General features: G+C 39.8%; 1 protein-coding gene across 6 annotated transcripts in view; it reads left to right on the top strand.

Moving 5' to 3' along the window:
* LOC126212857 (zinc finger protein 91-like) overlaps positions 1–23,674 on the top strand; it is a 152,756-nt gene that overhangs the window by 117,620 nt on the left and 11,462 nt on the right. For 5 of the 6 annotated variants that reach the window (XM_049940297.1, XM_049940296.1, XM_049940298.1 and 2 more), the window contains 2 exons: positions 6,456–7,681; positions 7,766–10,597. In XM_049940297.1, the coding sequence (XP_049796254.1) occupies positions 6,456–7,681; positions 7,766–8,250 (1,711 nt within the window). In that variant the 3' untranslated portion in view covers positions 8,251–10,597. Of the gene's footprint in view, positions 1–6,455; positions 7,682–7,765; positions 10,598–23,674 lie in introns of those variants that run through there. The other variant, XM_049940301.1, reaches the window with a different exon arrangement.

Genomic DNA, 23,674 nt, shown 5'->3' with positions numbered 1-23,674 from the left:
TTCTAAAGTGTGTGTGTGTGTGTGTGTGTGTGTGTGTGTGTGTGTGTGTGTGTGTGTGTGTGTGTACCCACACGGATGATGTACACTCTCCAGTATACAAACCTCACCAAATGCGGAAAGCTTCAATGGGTGGTCCCTTAATTTTTCTCTTTATCACAAATTGTTTCTGTGATAGAATCAGAGTGTGAAGGATATCAGGGAGATACTGTGGGGAAAGGATGATGAACATTCACAGTGATTTCAACTTCCTATGAATTATGACAAAGGAAATAATAACCTCACTCTCAACTAGGGCAGAAAGCCACACCAACATTAGTAACTGAATTGCTCAGTCAAAACACAAATAGCAGTGATGGATATGGAGCACTTAGTCCAGTGCCCAGTCTGTCACTTAGCAAAGATAGGTGACAATTATTAAACTGTATGAAAAACTCGTAAATTAGTTACAAACTACAGCGTTTACACACTTTATTCCACATGTAAACTTTTCTACAGATATTCTGATTTAGATTGACATGTTTGATATGCCTGCCAACATTGGCGATGCTGTGGTACAGCCAGAGTGCATAATTCTGCAATACCCACTGAAGTGTCGGAACATCAATGTCGTTGATGACCCCCTCAGTGTCGGTTTTCAGCTCAGTAATGGTTTTGGGGTTACTGCTGTACACCGTGTCTTTAATATTGTATTGTACGTTAACTGGGGACCTAGGAAAGACAGAGAGGTTCCATCCCCACTGCAGCTGCAGTGGTCCACAACCCCACAACAACTACGACAGTCCACCCCTCTGCCACCCCACACCGAACCCAGGGTTATTGTGGGGTTCGACCCCTGGTGGACCCCCAGGGAACGTCTCGCACCAGATGAGTGTAACCCCTATGTTTTCGTGGTAGAGTAATGGTGGTGTACGCATACGTTGAGAGCTTGTTTGCACAGCAATCGCCGACATAGTGTAACTGAGGCGGAATAAGGGGAACCAGCCGGGCTGGCGTTGTCTTTAATATAGCCACACAAAAAGGACTCGGATCTGCTCAGATCCGGATTAGGGATGTTTCAGAATTCCAGTAATTAATTATTTTTTTTTTCAGTTAAATTTTTGTAATTCTGATTGCTAAGACCTGATACACTAATAAAAAAATTACATTATCCCGCTATTGCAGAGTAGTACTGCAGCAATAAAACAAAAACGAGGGAATATCACCAAAAGAAATATTTTGTTGCAAAGGAAATGAGCCATTCAAAACAACAAAACGAGTGCACACACAGGCATCTGCCGACATCGATGTTAAAAATTCTGCATTATTTTCTAACAACAAACTGCTTTCAGTATGTTTCATTCTTGGGCTGATTTTGATTAGTGACGTCACAGCTGCTTACATTTCTAACAGAAGATGGTGAAATACCGCGAATGTAGGTTTCAGAAGTGTTCCTTTCAACGTAAATGTAAGATGATGATGCGTGTCAGACTGTGTGATGAATTCCTTAGATCATGGAGCATTATATTCCCATTCAAGACTTAACGCTTAGGACCAGCAATGTTGAAAAATTTGGTCCCAAAATACCAGCAATTTATGCCATAATTTTAAATTTTGTTGGCACACTTGCATTTCATATATCTTGAAAGGATAATATACACAAAAAATGACCAAGTTTCGAGTTTAGTGTCTCATAATTATTATACTTCTTTCATTGATTACAGATTATGCATTAATGCTGGCAAAAACAAGACTGAAGTAAGTCCTTGAGCGATTTCACATGTAACAAGCTTTACTGTGGGAAAAGTCAGTGGTGTACAGAACATGTAAACAGCCATGTAACCCACGAAGTGTCCAGTGCACATCAGTGACATTTATAATCGTGCTTGTCAGAAATATAAAGCTGCTAAAATTGAAGCTGGTGCTCCTAGGGTCCTGCCTAACCACACCTCGAAAAAAACAGCAAAAACTTTTGAAAAGTCAATACTATATATCAACACTAAGGTTCTCTTGTAGTTGTACTGATGTATATTAATTTAAATCATTAACTTCTTCCGTTTGTGTGTTTGCACATCTTAACATTCATGTTGTCATTGGCTGACTACATCATTGCTATGCTCTGAATATTTGTGTCATCTTTGGCGAGATCATGTGACGAGCAATGCTTGGCTGGCAAAAGCACGCCGCAATCATGATTTCAGTGCTTTGGAAGCTAGCATAATGTAATTGTGTTTATACTTACGTGATACAAAAATATGTAGTGTACATGTTTCCGTGCATCAAAGATCTTTCAAAAATGCTTTGATTTTTGCTAGGTTGAGATTCATAAAGTGCCAGGAAGTTATGCATAGGTTTATAAATCCATAACCATTCAAGGGATTGATAAGGTTTACAGCTCCTAGGGAAATGATACCATCTTTTGACATGGAAGAATGTACTTCCATCCAGTAAAAAGTTTTTGAGCCTAGAAAGCGCGTTTCTAATTGGGAAATCTGGGAAATTTTTTCTTGCCAAAGTATACCCCCTAGTTAAGGTTTAAGCCTTCCATATGCAATGAAGTGGCTATTGACAAGAAACACTGCACTAGTGGTACGCTTGTTTTATCAGACCAGTGGCACTGCATTGGAGGAATATTATTGAAATAAATGTGTTGAATACAATCAAGAAATTTGAAGAAATAGGTGAATTGAGTGGTGCAGCAGACACTCATAGTGGTTGCTCAAGTTGCTTTTAGTACAACCGACCATGCAGCAGATGGCTCAAATTCTGCAGTGAGTGCTAGAGTACTCACACTCACTCTCTGCCTCTGACTGTGCCTCATCCCAATCAACAGTTCAAAACATTTTGTGGCACATTTTACACTAGTATCTCTGTAAGGCTCAGAATGTGTTGCTAAAGAAAGCCCATGACTAAAGAAACCCATGATAGGATACAACGCTGTGACTTTGCTTTCATTTTTGGCATGCATGGAAATGAGTGACCTTTTGCTGGGGAATACTCTGTGGGTGGGCAAGGCATATTTTACTCTGCATGGGGCTGTGAATACACAGAACTGTCACATATGGGGTTGTCCTCCCAAATCTTGTGCAGGAACATCCACTCCACTCAGCTTATGTGACAGTGTGGTGTGATTTCACAAGTCACATCTGAACCTTATAAAGACCTTGTTATGCGACGAGATTCCATCATTTCAAGAACATAATAGTGTCTGTGACATTATTTTGATGTGAGATGGGGTGGCATGATATGTCAGTTGAGTGAACAATTGATTTCATGAAACCTTCGGTATCATCCACGTTATATCTATGTAGTTTAAAGATATGTGGCCTTCGAGATCCCCTGACCTAAACTGATGCGACATGTGGATGTTGGGATATGTGAAAGATATTTTGGGGATGTATCCAGATGCTCCTGATGAGAAGGATATCATATGATGACAATCAACCTTATTAAACTGGATATGCTGTAGGCAACTGCTAACCATATCGTCATGGATCAGCATGTTGTAGATTCAGTAGACCATTTTGAACATGTAACTTCTGATCATATCCTAATAAACATATCAGAACCACCATTATCATTGGTCTGATCGTTTCTCCTCTTTTTTTTCCTGCACTGATACCTCATTCTCACTGCTTACAGCGCCATATTTTCACCAGGTGGCGGAAATTGAAAAATTATTTTTCAGTGTACTTCGTGGGGACACCAGTTAATGAACACCTATACAATGTTACAGCATCCTGCAAAGCATAGAGCCCACACTGCAGCACCCAGAACACTGTCAGTTTAATTATAATCACTTGAAACGCCCCAGATCGACTTCGTCATGAAAACAGGGTGCTGTTCAGACAATTTTGTCCTCAGTAGAGTCATAATAAAGTTGCTATGATGTCTTGCAGAGATACCACACTCGTTCTATGATTGCTACTCAGCAGGGGTTTTTATCAACAGTGTGTGTTTATTGTTATTACAATGTAATAACTATGGTGACTGCTGCCAGTGTTTCTTACAATATGCAGTGTGTGCCACGTCTCTCTAACCATTCAAACCAGCCTGAACAGACTTATTATTCTCAATGAGTTCTGTCCGCAGTCATGGTCTAGTAGCTGGCATTGCTGCTTCTAGATCATGGGTTCCCAGGATTGATTCCTGGCCGCGTTGGGGACTTTCTCTGCCCAGTGACTGGGTATTTGCATTGTCCTCATCATTTCATCATCATCATCATCATCATCATCATCATCATCTGTGACAGTGGCTACCTTTGACTGTGTAAAAAAATAGAATGTGTAAAAAGTAGGACTTCGTACAGGTGCTGAAGACCGTGCAGTTGAGTGCCCCACAAACCAAACATCATCATCCATGAGTTCTGAGACTAAAAGAACCGTACTTCAACTATATTGATTATTGAGGGGGTTGGTAGTCTTCGGGAGTGGTGACCCCATTGTAATACTAGCTTATATATATGCAGTGGGACTTCGCAACCAGCTTCAGCCGAAAGACCAATTAAAGGTGGCGAGATGTCCTATTAATCCCCCGACCTTACTAGTTGTTGGATGGAGGGGTACCAGAGTAGATAGATACATTGTAAGAAAGGGTTTTTGTTCATAATGACAGCTCTTTGGTTTGAGAATCGAGACAACAAAGGAATAAAGTAGAGGTTACATCAGCAGTGCCAACGTTTATAACATATGTGGTCTAAACCATTAGCAGTGTTATTGTCCAGGGTGTAGTATGTGTGTCAATAAAATATATTTGCACTTCCATTGACACTGCATGAATAGTGTATGAATGTACCTGCAACAAAAATTGTTGTGCAGTAAAGATTAAGGATTTGACACAAGTACCCAGTACCTACACAATGCTTACATGGAGGTCTCTAAAACAATTGATAAATAACTAACATCAAAATTTATTTATTGTTGAACTTTTCCACAAATTCTGTTCATTATTCTGGTTTGTTTATGGTTGACTGGCATAGCATAAAATTTTAATTGTAAATTTCATTTCTAGTACTTTGAGAAACAGAAGGTATTTGTTTGAAACTTTACTTGCATATTTTTTCCGATTTCTTTCTTAATTATTAATATACAGTTACTTCACTTTCCTATGTTGTATCTAATTGAGTTAAAAAGAAATAACAAGATTTAGTGATTCAGTTGTCAACTTCTAGAATCTGACACAGACCATGATCTCAGTTACGTCCAAAAATCGTGTGATCCCAATTACAAGTTTATAAACACTCGAAATTTACCAGACCCATGCCAAACAAAACTATATACCCAACACATTGCAAAAAAGTGAAAAGTTACAGTCAGAACAAAAGATAACACTGGAGCAGGCACGCTTTCAGTATCTGTAATCTTCTATTTCCAACATGTTCCACATACTGGGGACCAGAAAGACATCACAATTTTGATCTGTGGGAAAGGGTTTAACTGCAGGTGGAATAATGGGACCCAGATAGTACAGGGGTAGCTCATGCATCAGCTGTTATCACTGCCACTCAGTATGAAGTGTCAGCCTGCAGTGTTTAATGGGTGATGATGTGGCCATTAATATGTGTGTCCTTCAGTAAATGGTGTTCTGCAATGCCAGATGACCAGATGTTGGGAAGATGTAGAACTTTCAAAAAAGGCTCACTGCAAATGTACAGGAAAATTTACAACCATTTCCATCCTTTCAGACAGTATTTTCGTTTGTTCAAGGCTTCATATAAGTTGCAGTGCCAAAAACGCAGTCTTAGATTGAAACCATCTGCAAGTGTACATTCATTCATCAGTTTGCAATTTTTCCCCCTTGATTCCTGTGACAATGTTCTTGTTCATGAACAGTCATTATCCACCTAATTAACATCCATACTAGATACCTAATCAAAATATTGAAGCTTGCACTAGTTCTTGAATCACTGGGAATCAAACAAAAAAAATCTGTTTACTAGGTGAAATAAATATATCATTGCCAGAGGTGAAAGTGTCTGCAAAACAAAGAAAAGGCACTTAACGAGCTAAGATAATGGAAGAGGAACATTTAAAAATTATTTCTCTGATTTAAATCTTAAATGCCTTGAACTTAAGTATTTTGAATTATAACATTTAAGTGATACATCTTTTGATAAATTTAATAAATTTGTGTAGACTATCAACTTGTAGCAATGTATTTTAAAAAGATTGTAACACATGCAATTATTTTAATTCTGATCTAAAAATTTCAAATCAAAGTGACAGTGTCTCAAATTATTCATTATTGAATTTCCTCTGGTTATTTTCGTTTTAAACCATTTTTACCTCATCAGTTCTTTCCTTCTGATGGAATATTATAATTTTAAATCGCTAACAGTAAATATATAATTTCTTATGCACTTTTATGACTTGTGCCCTATAGTACTGGATTTATGGACATTCAAATATTGTTTCTTTGTTTTATATATATATATATATATATATATCTCAACATGTAACATTCTGCTCCTCACTCTTCAGATTGACTCAAAGTACTGGTGGGAGGTGTGGCATATGTGAAGAAACGTGTCACCATCAACTGGTCCAGGATGAATTTGTGATAGATATGGAGAAGTCAACACACGAGTTTGGTACGCATACAGGAGATGTGACTGTTGATAAAGAATGCTCAGTTGCTACCCAATATGACTGTAGTGCGAGGGAAAAGGAATTACATGTATATAGCTGTAATTTCTGCCAACAAGGCTTTCCTTCAAAATACAGACTCATAAAGCATGTGTTTATGCACATCGATGGCATGCAACCACCTTTGTATGTTTGTAAGTGGTGTTGTGAGATATTTGACAGTAAATTTAGTTTGAAAAAGCATCTGAGAATGAGTGAGAAATATCACGTCTTAACTGCTGGCATCCATGAAAAATATGGCTATAGTGATGAGCATCAAAGCAGTATCCTTTTGGATAGTTGGACAGAAGTTTCTGTTACAGAACACAATGTGTGGTCTTCATACAAGGAAACTTGGAAAACTTCAAAGAAGTCCTCTAATGACATGTGTAACACACCTATGGGAAATGATGCTGACAAAATAAGTGACTATGGAACTTTGTCTACAGCTGTTAATGTCAGGGCCCATGGTGATCTACTTACTGCAAACAGCACGGACAAATGTGGTATTTGTGGCAAATTGTGTGGTAGGTCAGGTCATCCCAGGAGAGAGAAATTACTTGACACTGGAAAGAAACCCCACAAATGTGAGATTCGTGGGGAATCGTTTTCTCAGTCAGGTCATCTCAAGACAGAGGAATTAATTCGCACTGGAAAGAAACCTCACAAGTGTAAGATTTGTGGGAAATGTTTTGCTAGGTCGAACAAACTCAAGAGACATGAATTAATTCACACTGGAAACAAACCTCACAAATGTGTGATTTGTGACAAATCGTTTGCCCAGTCAGGGAGTCTCAAGACTCAAAACTTAATTCACACTGGAAAGAAACCTCACAAATGTGAGATTTGTGGGAACTCTTTTACTAGGGCAGGTTATCTCGAGACTCACATTTTAATTCACACTGGGAAGAAACCTCACAAATGTAAGAGTTGTGGGAGATGTTTTGCTAGGTCCAGCAGTCTCAAGAGACAGGAATTAATTCACACTGGAAACATACCTCACAAATGTGTGATTTGTGGCAAATCATTTGCCCATTCAGATAGTCTCAAGATTCACAAATTAATTCACACTGGAAAGAAACCTCACAAATGTGAGATTTGTGAGAAATCTTTTCGTACGTCAGATCAGCTCAAGATTCACAAATTAATTCACACTGGAAAGAAACCTCACAAATGTGAGATTTGTGGGAAATCTTTTCGTACGTCAGATCATCTCAAGAGACACGAATTAGTTCACACTGGAAAGAAGCCTCACAAATGTGAGACTTGTGGCAAATCTTTTGCTAGGTCAGGCTATCTCAAGAAACACTTATTAAGTCACACTGGAAAGAAACCTCGCAAATGTGTGATTTGTGACAAATCGTTTGCCCAGTCAGGGAGTCTCAAGACTCACAAATTAATTCACACTGGAAACAAACCTCACAAATGTGAGATTTGTGGGAGATGTTTTGCTTTGTCAAGTTATCTCAAGAAACAAGTATTAATTCACACTGGGAAGAAACCTTACAAATGTAATATTTGTGGGAAATCCTTTGCTTTGTTGAATGCTCTCAAGAGGCACACATTAATTCACACTGGAAAGAAATCCCACGAATGCGATATTTGTGGGAAGTCTTTTGCTAGGGCAGGCAATCTCAAGGCCCAACATTAATTCACATTGGAGAGTAACCTTACAAATGTGAAATTTGTGGGAAATCTTTTGCTGTATCCAGCATTCTCAAAACACATGCATTAATTCACATTAGAAAGTAACCTCACAGATGTGAGATTAGTGGGAAATCATTTGCTATGTCAGGCGATCTCAAGACACATGCATTAGAACACATTGGAAGGTGACTTCAGAAATGTTATGTCTCTGACAAAAGTTTCACTAAATTGGGTACTCTCAAGACACATGCATTAATTCACATCAGAAAGAAACTACAAGTAAGTGTTGGTTTACACAAATAGGTTTTCCTGGTTTGTGCCCTCAAGGCCTATAAAGTAATGGATGTAACAGGGGACAATAAATTGCAGTTCCTGTGAAATAATATTAAAATGTGGTAGAATTGTGGAAAAAAATGTGCAATGATGTGTACTATAGAGTGGTATAAGATAATGTGACAATATAAAAATATATCTACAGATTGTGATGTCAAGAACTTGTATTACTAAATACTCCATAAACATGAATCAAATCTGTTTTTGTCATTAACACTGCTGCTCTTTCCTATCAATCTTGAGACAAGAAGATTGTGAATTGTGATAAATCCTTACCTTCGTCAGTAATCATATGGACAATGCAATATTCAGTATAAGGCCAAGGAAATGTGATGACTTGCTGCTTAATATTCCAGACATAGTCATTATGTAGTACTCGTAACTGCACTTTAGAAACAATGTTATCAAAAATATATCCATGGCACTTCCTGCACAAAGACTAGTAAACTCAACACTGGAGAAACGTGATTATGGCATTATTTAACTAATGTATGTTTTCTCAAGAGATCTGCTGTGTGTGTCATTAATAGTGTGTACATGTATGTTCTGTTCATATTAACCCTGCATTTGTAAACGTAACAACAAATATAACAATCTACTTAATAGCATGTTTGTCCACTTTTGGAATACATGAACAATTCTACATGATATGGACTTGACATGTCGTTTTCATATTTCTGGATGTATGTCGCACTAGTTGTACTGCACACATTCAGATCAGCTAAATGGTGTGGTTGAGACATAACTGTTAGTTACCATGCTACTGAGACCACTGGGTAGTCGTTCTTTACATGTGACATGGACAGTTACCTGCTGAAAGCTGCCTTCACTGTGGCAGAGCACATCAGGCATGAAGGAATCTATGTAGTTGCAATAAAGGTGACATAGTCTGCAACTGTCATGATGCCTTCACTTATTACCAGATGTCCCAAAGGAGCCAAAGTGACTTACCCCATAGCATAACAGGCCCTCGATCTGGTGCCATTCACCTACATGACTGCATATCTGGATGTGGCATCTCACCTGGTGTAACAAGAAATGTCACTCGTCCTGACAGTTGGCAGTTGTCATTAGCATTGACCTTCATTCCAGCATCAATGATCCCTTGCGCAATGCAGTTGCAATTGAAAAATTTGGTGGGTTAGTATGGAAACATACAGAGACCATATGTTGTGGAGCCCTATGTTCAAAAATGTACACTGAATTGTGTGTTTTAAAATGTGTATGGCCTCTCGAGCATTATTTTCTGTCATCAGATATGTCTCATATTGCCACATTTCCAGCTTTACAGAGCAGACAAGCCTCTGATCTCCAAGATTTGTAATGAGGTATAGATGTGTTACATCTTTTCATAAGGTTATGGATTTATCACCTTTCAACCACTTTCTTTGGATGTTCACAACAGTAGCATAGGTCCAGCCAACCAGCTTCACCACTTTTGAGGTGCTAGCTCCCAACTGCAATACCACTGTAGCCTGTCCTTTGCTAAAGTCACTTACGTCATTGGATTTACATGCTCACAACCTATCTAATTGGTAGAACAATTCCTTCTTAATCTCTGATCTGCTATACATGTAATCTGCTTACTGCATCATTAGTGTACAACATGGCATTCATTCTCCTCACAGGCAGTGTTCATGATATTTTTGCCCATCAATGGATCTTCATGTAAATGGGTCAGATGGGAAAATGTGTAATCTAACAAAATCATTGTGCTTGGTTACCATTTACACCAGTGCACAATAGCTATCTTTTTTTGTGAAATGTTTTTGTTTCACAAAGCTCTGTACATAATTCAGAGATATTGTAGATAAGTGTTATGCACCAAAGCTCTTAATTCTTTGTTAAGCATTTAATACTGTGTAAGGTACATGCAAGATCAACACTTTGGAGAGCTGAGAATGTGAGTACTAAATATGTCTAGTGTTATATTCAAAGATGTTTCCATTCTGGATATTTTTCTTAATTTGTGTAAATAAACATGACGTTTTGGGAAATGTGTACTTATGCTTCATTTTTAATTTTAGAACGATTGTTTTTATTTTTGATTCCCTATTTGTTATTTGTGAAAGTGGTTTAGTACATGTTCCATCATATGTGTAACAACTGGGGTTGGTTATAATTAAGTGATTGGCACTGTTCTGTTTTACTACACTTTGTAGAGATGTGATTACATTTATTCCATCTTTCTCATGATAGGACATCCAGATGCATTTTTATTAAATATTTTACTAAATATTTTCCAATAAAAGGAAAGAAAAACCAGGCTTCGGGACAATAGCCTTATATTCAGATGAATCTGAAAATATACTACCAAGTGTGGCGACTTTACATATTATGAATCTCTAAGAAAAACAGTAAAATTTGCAGTAACATGTTAAAAAAGGTTCACAATGTTGACTGAATATCTAAGGGTGTCAGCTAAAGATGGGTTATGTAGCGTTTCTCTAGTACAAGAGATGTAAGCAGAATATAAACATATTCAGTGGTTGTGTGGAAAACTACCCAAAGAACTGAGTCTACATAAACACAGTACATACCCATAAATTAAAGAGTGTAACTGCACCTATTTAAATAATTACCTAAGCTAATCACTACAGAATAAATTATTGTACAAGAATTGTCAAGGAAAAGTCAATTGTAGGATGTGGCTCCAGGAACACATGGCAATCAAGCATACTGTTTAAAAAAACAACGGAGAGTGCTTTAAAACTTCTGACTGGTGCTTACATCAGAACTCTACCTGTAAGGTCACTAACAACTGAGGGCATAGTGCTGGAGAATAGGGTGGAAGGGCACATCTGATCAGACTGAAAGCTGGTTGCAAGAGAGCCAAATTGAACCTCACTATGCTCTTTGACCCTGTGTGACCATTAACAGCTGTCTGATTGGTTGCTGGATGGGTTTCTAGAATTTTTCCTCACTAGCAATGCTTCCTGGAAGTGTAACCCATCAGCATCCTCACTGTCAGAATGGTATGAATGTGAGCAAGGCATATACAGTGGTAACTGGTACAGAACCAGCCCCTGCCTAGTCACAGCTCTGCAGTGAAACATATTCCATGAAGTTTTTCCCACTCAGTCTGTCAGTCTACCACACACATTTCACTCTCACTCCGTAGCAGCAGGCTAATTATTTCAAAACTACAAAAGTAGTAGTTTAATGTTTGAAAATGATCCTTTGGACGGGTGGCTCTTGCTAAGGGATGCAAGCTTCTAATATGGGAAACAAAGACTTTCCAAAATACAGTAAAAAAAGTGGACAGAAATAGAAAACTCAAAAGTATTTAAGATGTTACAGATAATAGTACAATAATTATGAGTTCGAATTGACTGATTTTGGTTATTGTAGAAATATATACAGCCAAGTGAGATGATGCACTGGTACAGTGGTGTTGTAGTGCAGAGGCAACAGATGTGCCAACCACGTTCTGAGCCAGCAGGGACAGCATGAGGGCTGTCAAGATGCATCAGCTGTGCAGTGGCTAGGCTGCTGCAATGGTGATTCCCGTGGACAGTGATATAGTATTGTGGTCAGGAATGACAGCATTGGGGCCACCATTTGTTGTTACCAGTTGTGAAGATCATGAAAGACTGTAACACAGCATCGAAGGGGTGCAGCAGCAAAGGCGGGCTGGGTATTTCAATACAAAAGGAGGTTTAGCTAAATAATATTGATAAGATTCATAAGTTTTCTATAATCTCTGCAGTTTGTAGTATAAAAATTAAAATTACAAAGTTATTGAAGGATACATTACAAACTGATTATATATCCATAATAAGCTAATCTCATTAAGACAACTGTAGCACTATCATTGTTTTATTAAATCTTATTTCATATACTCAATTGATACTGATTGTTAAATCCTACCTCATTGGTTTGGTCCTTAACTGAGTGGAATGTAACTCTCCCATGTTACAGAGTAAGAAAAATGACAAAATTATGCAATGGAAACAAACTAATACATATTAGCATCCCTTCTCCTAATGCTTAGTCGTAAACGAGAGTTGTGACTGAATTGTGCCAGGATCCAAAATCCACTTAAGTATAAAATTACCCAACAGCTGCTGCCTGTGCACCACTGGTTTTGGTGATCTGAATACTTCACAATATCCTTGATTACATATGATCCATATAACAATTATGAGGACAACTACAGTGACTGCAAGAGAGATGACACCAGGGCCATCACTGAATGTAGGTATTCCAGCTTACTCCACTCAGTGAAGTGTGCATTGCTGTGGTCAGTGGTAACTTGCAATTTTCCCAAGCTAGTATTTGTCAGTGGTTTGCAGAAAGCGAGTCTGATTTGTTTGGTAGTTTGGACAGGCTGTCAGTTAGGTGCCGTCACAAAAGGTGTTTCAGGCAAATTAGCAGAAAAAGTTTAAAGCTGTTGTGTTTGTAAGTTAAATGAGCAGATAAGCTAATGGTGGGTGTGACACATCATAGTAAGAACGTTAAATAAAAGTCTACTGTTAGAGAAACTCGATAAGTCAGAAGTGTAAATGTATGGTTACAGCAGAGAACTGCTGCTATAGTTGACTGTGCGACCAAATACGGTAATCTGTTCCCAATGGGCATAAATAAAGATTTGTGGATTGCAACAACTGTGCTAGAGCAACGGAATTATTTAGGACCCTCTAAAAGCAATGCAATTTCACAATTCATGACACTGGCTCAGAGTAATAAGTTAGGCCTCTTATAATAATTATTATAAATGCACAGTTGAAACTCGAACTACATGACAGTCTGATGAATAACACTTGCAAGCAAACAGGACGTCCATTTGCCAAACATGGCGTTCATAAGTAGCTACACAGGCGACAAGTAAAGAAAAGGTGATAACATTCAAATTTGCAACTGGTGCAAGTCATGGGCAGGGATATCTGCACATTTAACACCTCTGTAGATCATGACAGTTGTACAATAGCATTAGTGCAATAATACAGCAAGGTTGATCCCTACGTGGAGTAGATCATTTGCATGTGTACTGATGCATGAAATGAATTATTAGTTATGGTTTGCTGGAAGGTTTCAGCTGGCACTAAGTTAGGGCTGAGTCTCTCTTGCAGTCATGGCTGAATGGTAGTGAGCAGGGTTTGAACATTAAACTGTTGCTTGGGTGTTGTGAGTTTGCACAGTTCCCTGCGAATGGTTATTAAGTCACGCTGGAGCGCGTTTTTAAGTCCCTAATATTGCAGTATTAGCACAGTGACTATATTATGGGGTTGTCAGTTGGTAGCTGAAAGGTCTTCATTGTGAGTGAGCCATACATGCAAGCATACTAGGATTTCATGATACTGCGTAACAAAGAATGAAGCTCGCTGGGGAGCTTTGTCACAGCGATCAGCGTCAGTCTGATCAGGGATACCAAATTTGTTTTCAGCACAGCTGCACTTCCATTAAACCAAACTCGCATAGCATGGCGGAGTGGTACTGTGACTGGTTGTTCACAGGATGAACAGTGTCTATAATGTAGTGAAGGAGAATTAAATCAGTATGAAAAGACAGAGATGGTAGTACCCATTGTCTGGTCATTTCTGCTTGCATGCTGCAAAAGTTAGCACTCATGTGGAGGCAATTTCAACAGGGTACAAATGTTCGATGGCTTCACAGTCAAGATGATTGATCAGCAGTATTTATAGCTTGTTCACAGGTGCTAGTTGTCTTGAAATTTTGCACAAGTTTAAAAGTTCGGTATTCTTTCGAAAAAATAGTGATGATTTATGTTGAGTAGGGCTGAATGTTGAGAGGACTGAATTCACAGCCAGTTGCTTTTGGCATCCTTTTAGAAGGGACATAAGACGTTATAGCCTAGCATATTGCAGAATTTGGTCAACAGTTGGCTAATGTGTATGGTTTACTGTAGCTGTACTAATTATATACTTTGTTGTTAAATCGAATGTGAGTTTCTATCCTCACTTTTCTGAAAATCTAATGAGAATGAAACCACATTTTGGAAGTGTCCATTATGTAAACTGGCATGAATATGGAGATGTTAGATTTAGGACAAGGATGTCAAAATAGGAGCCAGTAGACCTACCCAGTAGTGATACCTCCCTTGGTGAGCTATGGGAAAGAGTAGAGGGCTAACCTGATAGGAAAATGGCCAAACCAGCTTCAATTGTCTGTAACGAAATTAAAGTTGCTGGTATTGGTTACAATTATAATTATAATGTATTAAAATATAACAGATGGTGTAATAAGGTTGGGAGGTGAACTAGGTAGGGAATCATGATCAACTGTCCATGCACGTGATGTCTCAAGCAAACCAGCATGTTGTGCACCATGCAGGGTAGCCTATGTAATGGACTGAAAACAGGTGTTCACAGTAGTCAATTTTTGAAAAGGATTGTAGTCTTGTGACTGTTGGGTGACCTAACTGGTCCAAGCCAGTCCTAATTAAATTAGGTGATAATAAACAGATGGCAGAACATGACAGTATGAAGTGAGAAACAAATAAATTAACAGGAAAAGAGGTGACATCATGCACTACAATTACTGCAACTTACATTTAATCATAAAGGGAAGTAATAGGAAGGGCAGGAGCTTGTTGCTAGATGAATCAGTCGTTTTTCGTCATCTCATCAGCCTATCAAGGTGTAATGAACTTATGAGTAGTAGGAATCGAAGTGAGTGTGCTGCTGCCATACAAGATTAGTGTCATAAAGCCATAGAATTTTATTCTGGTCCTATAAAAATATGTCAAAGCTAAAGGTAGTAAAGGAATGTGAAATGGGCAGAAACGCCTATAGATACACGTGGTAAGTAAATGAGTTAAAAGAGGCAAAGCATTCATAGTTTTTCTCAGTGATGCAATGCTGGCAAGTAGTACATTATCTTTGTAGGTATGTAAGACACTGGGGTGTGTCCAACTGTATACGTGTTTATAGTGTACTACATGTGAATGCATAATGTGGTACGTATTAGTGGACATGAGTCACAAATGTAACCAGTATCAGTAATGTATGCATATACAGAGTCACTGCTCTCATGCTTAGTGACAGATGGGCAAGCACAGAGCAGTTGAACAGATTGCTTGAAGCATTCTAAATCCTTCCATACACGGAATGATGGTCATCAGATGTGTTTGCACTCATGTCATCAAAATAGCAGAGCCTAACTGGTAGGTAAAACACATCACTGGAGGGACAAATGCACAAAATTGTGGTTTAGTGAGTATTTAATTAGAGTATGAGCATAACTGATAACATTGGTGGCGGCCACATTGGGAAAAGACATCATTATTCATATTTCCTCTTGAAGGAGTGAGCAAGGCTGAAATTGGTGTGGTGCCAGGAACTGCTTGATAAATGTGATTGTGTACTGCTGAATGATACATTTCATGCAGTGGAATATGTAGATAATCTCTGAGGTCCCCTTTTGCTCAATGACGACGAGTAATGTAGCACAAGTGTTCATAAGCATCAAATGGAGGCTCCAGTATTATTTTAAAAATATACTAAAGGGATAGATACTCAAGGGTAGATCAGTGTTAATACTGGAAACAATGTGGAACATTATTGACTGTGTACACATAGTATTAAAAGCAGTGTCAGTGGTAGGTGAAACATGATGAGTCAAAATAACATGATAGTGTATGAATTAGAGATAGTTACCCTTTCAGGGAACACTTTGTTAGGGTCCAAGAGCGAATGTTGTGTTTCATAGGTGTTTGTGTTGTGTGTGAGTGGAGCCACTACAACCATAAGTGAGGTACTGTAGTTTTCAGTGTGCAAGTGGGGCACTCATGTTTTTGTGTGACAGCAAGATGAATGATGGTAGAAAGGACCATAGTACAAAGACAAATCATAAGTAAGTGGTGAGACCAGACCAGAGTCTGTGATGGCTAACCACACCGTGTTAGGACGCCCCTGGAGGAACCAGAAGGCCAAGCAACATCCTCCTGTCTCATTTGCATGGGGTAGATGTTGAAAGACACTAACTGCCTGTCTAGCGAGTCTCATTGGTTCCTTTCACACATAAATTGTTGAGCAGTTAATGATATGGAATAAACAGGAGGGCTGTACATCGAACAAGGCATATCACATTTCTCACACTATATCATTGTTTAATGGTCTTACATCCTTATGTTAAATGTAAGTTGTTGTAAAGAAAGACAGTGTAAGAGAGAGCAGTGCTATTACTTTCAGACTATGATGCACATTGGAAGCAGTTCTAAACTTTCTGGAATCACCTTTGTCCAATTGAAACATACCATATGAATATCTTAAAAGAATGATCAAGGTTCCAGATAGTTCTCTTATGGAGTGGTAAGTCCATAATTAACAAGCCATACATCTAATTTGTGAAACGCATGAATGGAGTGGTGATATTCCCATTGGTAAGATATATGAGCCAAGATGATGTGGATAAATAATAGGTAGGCTTATTGGGGACCTAGATGAAGTACTTAGCTATATTCCTGTCACTGATAAAACACTTACCGTTTGGCAACTGATGTGCCAAATCATTCCTCTAGAAAATAACACTGGCTCCTTGGTTAACTAACCAATTGAGAGACGGCACATACCGTGCAATAAGTCTTTGGAAAATAGTTAAAGCAGACACTGCAACAAGGCAGCAGCGATAACTCATAGTATTAGCTGGAATAGTGAAATAGAACTGGAACTATCGTACTATGAGAGTCACACGGTCAAGATGTGCTCAGACTAGTCCCTTCTTAACGGAAGAAGAAGAACAGAACAGATAGAGGGACATGATAGTAGGGACAGGAGTAACAGGGAAGGGTTAAGAAACTAACTGCAATGATATGTGACTACAGAATTTCTCCAGCAGTACAGGGTGACTGTTCGTCACACATTAGCAATAGTGTAAGAAACCATGTCATTGAGAGGTTGTCCCTACTCCTCCTTGTTTACTGAGAATGAGAATCAGTGACTCTACATGCATTTTTAGCAGATAGCCAGGTTAAAAAAAGGCTAGCATAATCTTCATTATCACGTGCAAGCACCATAGGATTGTCTAACAGCAAAATGGTACAACCATGGATCCATACATACCTTTATTCATATCTGTGGGGTTGTATCAAAATTATGTCCACTTGGATATTTACCATTTCTAATACAGGTAACTCCCATCAGGTCTTGTGGGAATAACTCGTTTTAATTATGCGTACACATCTGAATACTGGTAGATGCAGTAAAAGCGCAACTACAATTAAGAAATAGTACTGTATTACTTGGCCAGAGTACACGCATGATACCAAAAGTGGATGGAAAGATAACATGCGTCACTGCAGTGCACGTAATAAGTAAGTTTTCCCAGAAGGATATTAAATCACAGTCACTGGCTTACCCACAAAAGGAAAAAATAAAATCATTGTTGTATAAGAACGATGCACACTGACGATCAGAGTATTTCAAATGAAATATGTGTTAAAGCTTAAAGAAAGGTAATCTACCACATATTAGTACAACAAACGATCTCACTGTTTTTGTCAAGTCTCAGAGCACAGTGACTATAATGACGTCATTTCTATCACACATAAAATACAGTAAACAAAATACAGAAAAAAGTAACCAAAGCATAAAAAGAGGTACTCATGGAAATATTTAAAGTTAAATGCAAATGAACATTTATGAATGGCATGATTTCACAGTAACTGTCGCAGTGACAAGAACAGTTAATCCATCACTGTGTAATTACAACAATCAATGCATCTACCCTTCTTTGCAAAACCCTAAGTATTTCTTATTCAGAAGCACTATATAATTCAACTTATCTATGCTTTCGTTCTCCTGACCTACTATTGATACCCTGTGTTTATGTCATGCTGGATCTGTGTTCTCAACACGTAGTAGTGTCTTCTGACAATGGACTTACCTGTGATGATGTTCAGAATTTCACGTCTGAAGTCTATTGTAAAGTAGGTGGAGAAACGAGGAAAGTGTAGTTTTTAAAGGCGTAATACAGTTTCTATAATGGCATATGACAAAACTCATAACCATAAATCGCTTGTTTCACCAGATCAGTCCACATGAGGTACGATACATTCCACCACAAATTACGAAGACCAGGATTTAGCCGGCCGGAGTGGCCGAGCGGTTCTAGGCGCTGCAGTGTGGAACCACGCGACCGCTACGGTCGCAGGTTCGAAACCTACCTCGGGCATGGATGTGTGTGATGTCCTTAGGTTAGTTAGGTTTAAGTAGTTCTAAGTTCTAGGGGACTGATGACCTCAGAAGTTAAGTCACATAGTGCTCAGAGCCATTTGAACCATTTTATCCTTTACATACAAAGAATATAGATCATCTGACGTGCAAAGGTGCTGCCAAACAGTAACGTATGCTACACTATATGCATGCGTTTGCCTGACTACTAGTAAAATTTTGCAGTGTGTGTTATTCTTTGTTTACAAAAGGCTAACACAACCTCCAGATAATACTGTTTAATACATTTTAACTTCCCACCAGTGTGTACTACGAGCCTCTTGGGTAATTTAAAATAGCTGTGGTTTCCAGATTTTAAGCGAGTGTGTCAAGTACATGATCTATGTAGGTTACTCATTCCATAAATTAGTCTTTAGTGTTAATTCCAAACACTTGATATACAGGGTGGTCCATTGATCGTGACTGGGCCAAATATCTCACTAAATAAGCGTCAAACGAAAAAACTACAAAGAACGAAACTTGTCTAGCCTGAAGGGGCAAACCAGATGGCGCTATGATTGGCCCGCTAGATGGCGCTGCCATAGGTGAAACGGATACCAACTGCGTTTTTTTAAAATAGGGACTCCCATTTTTTATTACATATTTATGTAGTACGTAAAGAAATATGAATGTTTTAGTTGGAAAACTTTTTTCGCTTTGTGATAGATGGCGCTCTAATAGTCACAAACATATGGCTCGCAAATTTAGATGAACAGTTGGTAACAGGTAGGTTTTTTAAATTAAAATACAGAACGTAGGTACGTTTGAACATTTTATTTCGGTTGTTCCAATGTGATACATGTACCTTTGTGAACTTATCATTTCTGAGAACGCATGCTGTTACAGCGTGATTACCTGTAAATACCACATTAATAAATGCTCAAAATGATGTCCGTCAACCTCAGCGCATTTGGCAATACGTGTAACGACATTCCTCTCAACAGCGAGTAGTTCGCCTTCTGTAATGTTTGCACATGCATCGTCAGTGCGCTGACGCTTGTTGTCAGGCATTGTCGGTGGATCACGATAGCAAATATCCTTCAACTTTCCCCAGAGAAAGAAATCCGGGGACGTCAGGTCCGGTGAACGTGCGGGCTTTGGTGTGGTTTTGACGACCAATCCACCTGTAATGAAATATGCTATTCAATACTGCTTCAACCGCATGCGATCTATGAGCCGGACATCCATCATGTTGGAAGTACATTGCCATTCTGTCATGCAGTGAAACATTTTGTAGTAACATCAGTAGAACATTACGTAGGAAATCAGCATACATTGCACCATTTAAATTGCCATCGATTATATGGGGGCCAATTATTCTTCCTCCCATAGTTCTGCACCATGCATTAACCCGCCAAGGTCGCTGATGTTCCACTTGACGCAGACATCGTGGATTTTCCGTTGCCCAATAGTGCATATTATGCCGGTTTACGTTACCACTGTTGGTGCATGACGCTTCGTCGCTAAATAGAACCCGTGCAAAAAATCTGTCATTACCCCGTAATTTCTGTTGTTCCCAGTGGCAGGACTGTATACGACGTTCAAAGTCGTCGCCATGCAATTCCTGGCGCATAGAAATATTGTTAGGGTGCAATCGATGTTGATGTAGCATTCTCAACACCGACGTTTTTGAGATTCCAGATTCTCGCGCAATTTGTCTGCTACTGATGTGCGGATTAGCCGTGACAACAGCTGAAACACCTACGTGGGCATCGTCATTTGTTGCAGGTCGTGGTTGTCGTTTCATATGTGGATGAACACTTCCTGTTTCCTTAAATAACGTAACTATCCGGCGAACGGTCCGGACACTTGGATGATGTCGTCCAGGATACCGAGCAGCATACATAGCACACGCCCGTTTGGCATTTTGATCACAATAGCTGTACATCAACAAGATGTCGACCTTTTCCGCAATTGGTAAACGATCCATTTTAACACGGGTAATGTATCACGAAGCAAATACCGTCCGCACTGGCAGAATGTTATGTGATACCACGTACTTATACGTTTGTGACTATTGCAGCGTCATCTGTCACAAAGCGAAATAAGTGGTCCAACTAAAACATTCATATTTCCTTACGTACTACACGAATATGTAATAAAAAATGGGAGTTCCTATTTTAAAAAAACGCTGTTGATATCCTTTTGACCTATGGCAGCGCCAACTAGCGGGCCAACCATAGTGCCATCTGGTTTCCCCCATCAAGCTAGACGAGTTTAGTTCTTTGTAGTGTTTTCGTTTGACGTTTATTTCGTGAGATATTTGGCCTGGTCACTATCAATGCACCACCCTGTAGAGGTCCTCTGATTGTTCCAAATTCGATTCTTAACTGTTATATAAATGAATGCACCTATCTCTTGTCTCTTCATGTATTTAATTAAGTACTTTATTTGCCTATTGTGGACAAGAGACCTATGAATCCTAAAGTAAATTTTGATAGTGAAGTGGAAATAGCATGACATCTGATAATAAGTGAAAATATGGAGTTTGTGTTTTTCGTACAAAACTCGGCAAAAGAAAAATATGTATTGCTGTAAAGAAACCATTCAATTAATAGCAGTTACTGGAAAGACACTTTGTTTTTAACGTTTCCAGTTTTCTATTTCACTTCAACGCTGCTTATGAGCTGGTTAAGAAAAACATTCTTCTACTTTAAAACTGTCATTCTCATCTTATAGCAATGTAGTACTGATTAAACCTCGCTTTCACTAGTGTAAATGCGTTCGTAAAAAGTCCATTTCACATGATATAAAATCTTTAGTGCACATAACGCAAAAGTAACAGTCATTTCATGTATCACCACAGTGCGTTTCTCACTTAAAGGAACTTCTAAAGCTTTACAGAGTAACATAGTAACCTCCTGATGATGATGAATAGCAGCCTCTCACATTCTCTTTTAGTGGTACATTATAATTGTAAAACAACTGATCTCTCTAAACTCTTGTCCACTGTATAAGCAATTACTTCCCGTCACACTTTAATCTTTTACGTTATCATTGCTCTCGTTATTTTGCTATTAATATAAAGTAGCTTAGAATACAGCAAGGCACACTCCTACTTTAGAAAGCAATTCTTGCGTAAAAAAAAAAAAAAAAAAGAAACTGCAAAAGAGAGATGGCAAACTAGCCTCAACTGGAGACTGGTTCACATTCTAGCACAATTCGTCTGCACTAGTCAGTCAAAATGACTGACTGAACGACAGAACTATTACTCACAACTGCATCAATAAAATACATTTCTTCCCACAGTGAAATCACTCCTATACAGAATAAAATGTCACATGAAACTCGTTCAAACAAATAATACCTCAGTCCCATGACCTCAAGGCATACTGAGTATATGCTGACAGCAACTTGTCCTTTTTTTCCTGCATTTCTGCATAAACTACACTCCTGGAAATTGAAATAAGAACATCGTGAATTCATTGTCCCAGGAAGGGGAAACTTTATTGACACATTCCTGGGGTCAGATACATCACATGATCACACTGACAGAACCACAGGCACATAGACACAGGCAACAGAGCATGCACAATGTCGGCACTAGTACAGTGTATATCCACCTTTCGCAGCAATGCAGGCTGCTATTCTCCCATGGAGACGATCGTAGAGATGCTGGATGTAGTCCTGTGGAACGGCTTGCCATGCCATTTCCACCTGGCGCCTCAGTTGGACCAGCGTTCGTGCTGGACGTGCAGACCGCGTGAGACGACGCTTCATCCAGTCCCAAACATGCTCAATGGGGGACAGATCCGGAGATCTTGCTGGCCAGGGTAGTTGACTTACACCTTCTAGAGCACGTTGGGTGGCACGGGATACATGCGGACGTGCATTGTCCTGTTGGAACAGCAAGTTCCCTTGCCGGTCTAGGAATGGTAGAACGATGGGTTCGATGACGGTTTGGATGTACCGTGCACTATTCAGTGTCCCCTCGACGATCACCAGTGGTGTACGGCCAGTGTAGGAGATCGCTCCCCACACCATGATGCCGGGTGTTGGCCCTGTGTGCCTCAGTCGTATGCAGTCCTGATTGTGGCGCTCACCTGCACGGCGCCAAACACGCATACGACCATCATTGGCACCAAGGCAGAAGCGACTCTCATCGCTGAAGACGACACGTCTCCATTCGTCCCTCCATTCACGCCTGTCGCGACACCACTGGAGGCGGGCTGCACGATGTTGGGGCGTGAGCGGAAGACGGCCTAACTGTGTGCGGGACCGTAGCCCAGCTTCATGGAGACGGTTGCGAATGGTCCTCGCCGATACCCCAGGAGCAACAGTGTCCCTAATTTGCTGGGAAGTGGCGGTGCGGTTCCCTACGGCACTGCGTAGGATCCTACGGTCTTGGCGTGCATCCGTGCGTCGCTGCGGTCCGGTCCCAGGTCGACGGGCACGTGCACCTTCCGCCGACCACTGGCGACAACATCGATGTACTGTGGAGACCTCACGCCCCACGTGTTGAGCAATTCGGCGGTACGTCCACCCGGCCTCCCGCATGCCCACTATACGCCCTCGCTCAAAGTCCGTCAACTGCACATACGGTTCACGTCCACGCTGTCGCGGCATGCTACCAGTGTTAAAGACTGCGATGGAGCTCCGTATGCCACGGCAAACTGGCTGACACCGACGGCGGCGGTGAACAAATGCTGCGCAGCTAGCGCCATTCGACGGCCAACACCGCGGTTCCTGGTGTGTCCGCTGTGCCGTGCGTGTGATCATTGCTTGTACAGCCCTCTCGCAGTGTCCGGAGCAAGTATGGTGGGTCTGACACACCGGTGTCAATGTGTTCTTTTTTCCATTTCCAGGAGTGTATTTTGAGCTGGACTAAGTGACACTACAGAGGGTGGCAGAGCTTTATCATGATACAGTTGTAACCAGACAGAATGTACTACCACTGTATGGTCTGCATTAACAGAAGTTACT

Source organism: Schistocerca nitens, chromosome 11, assembly GCF_023898315.1.
Source record: "Schistocerca nitens isolate TAMUIC-IGC-003100 chromosome 11, iqSchNite1.1, whole genome shotgun sequence".
NCBI lineage: Eukaryota > Metazoa > Arthropoda > Insecta > Orthoptera > Acrididae > Schistocerca > Schistocerca nitens.
The sequence above is the reverse complement of the archived record's forward strand: the minus strand, read 5'-3'. Positions and strand labels throughout refer to the sequence as shown.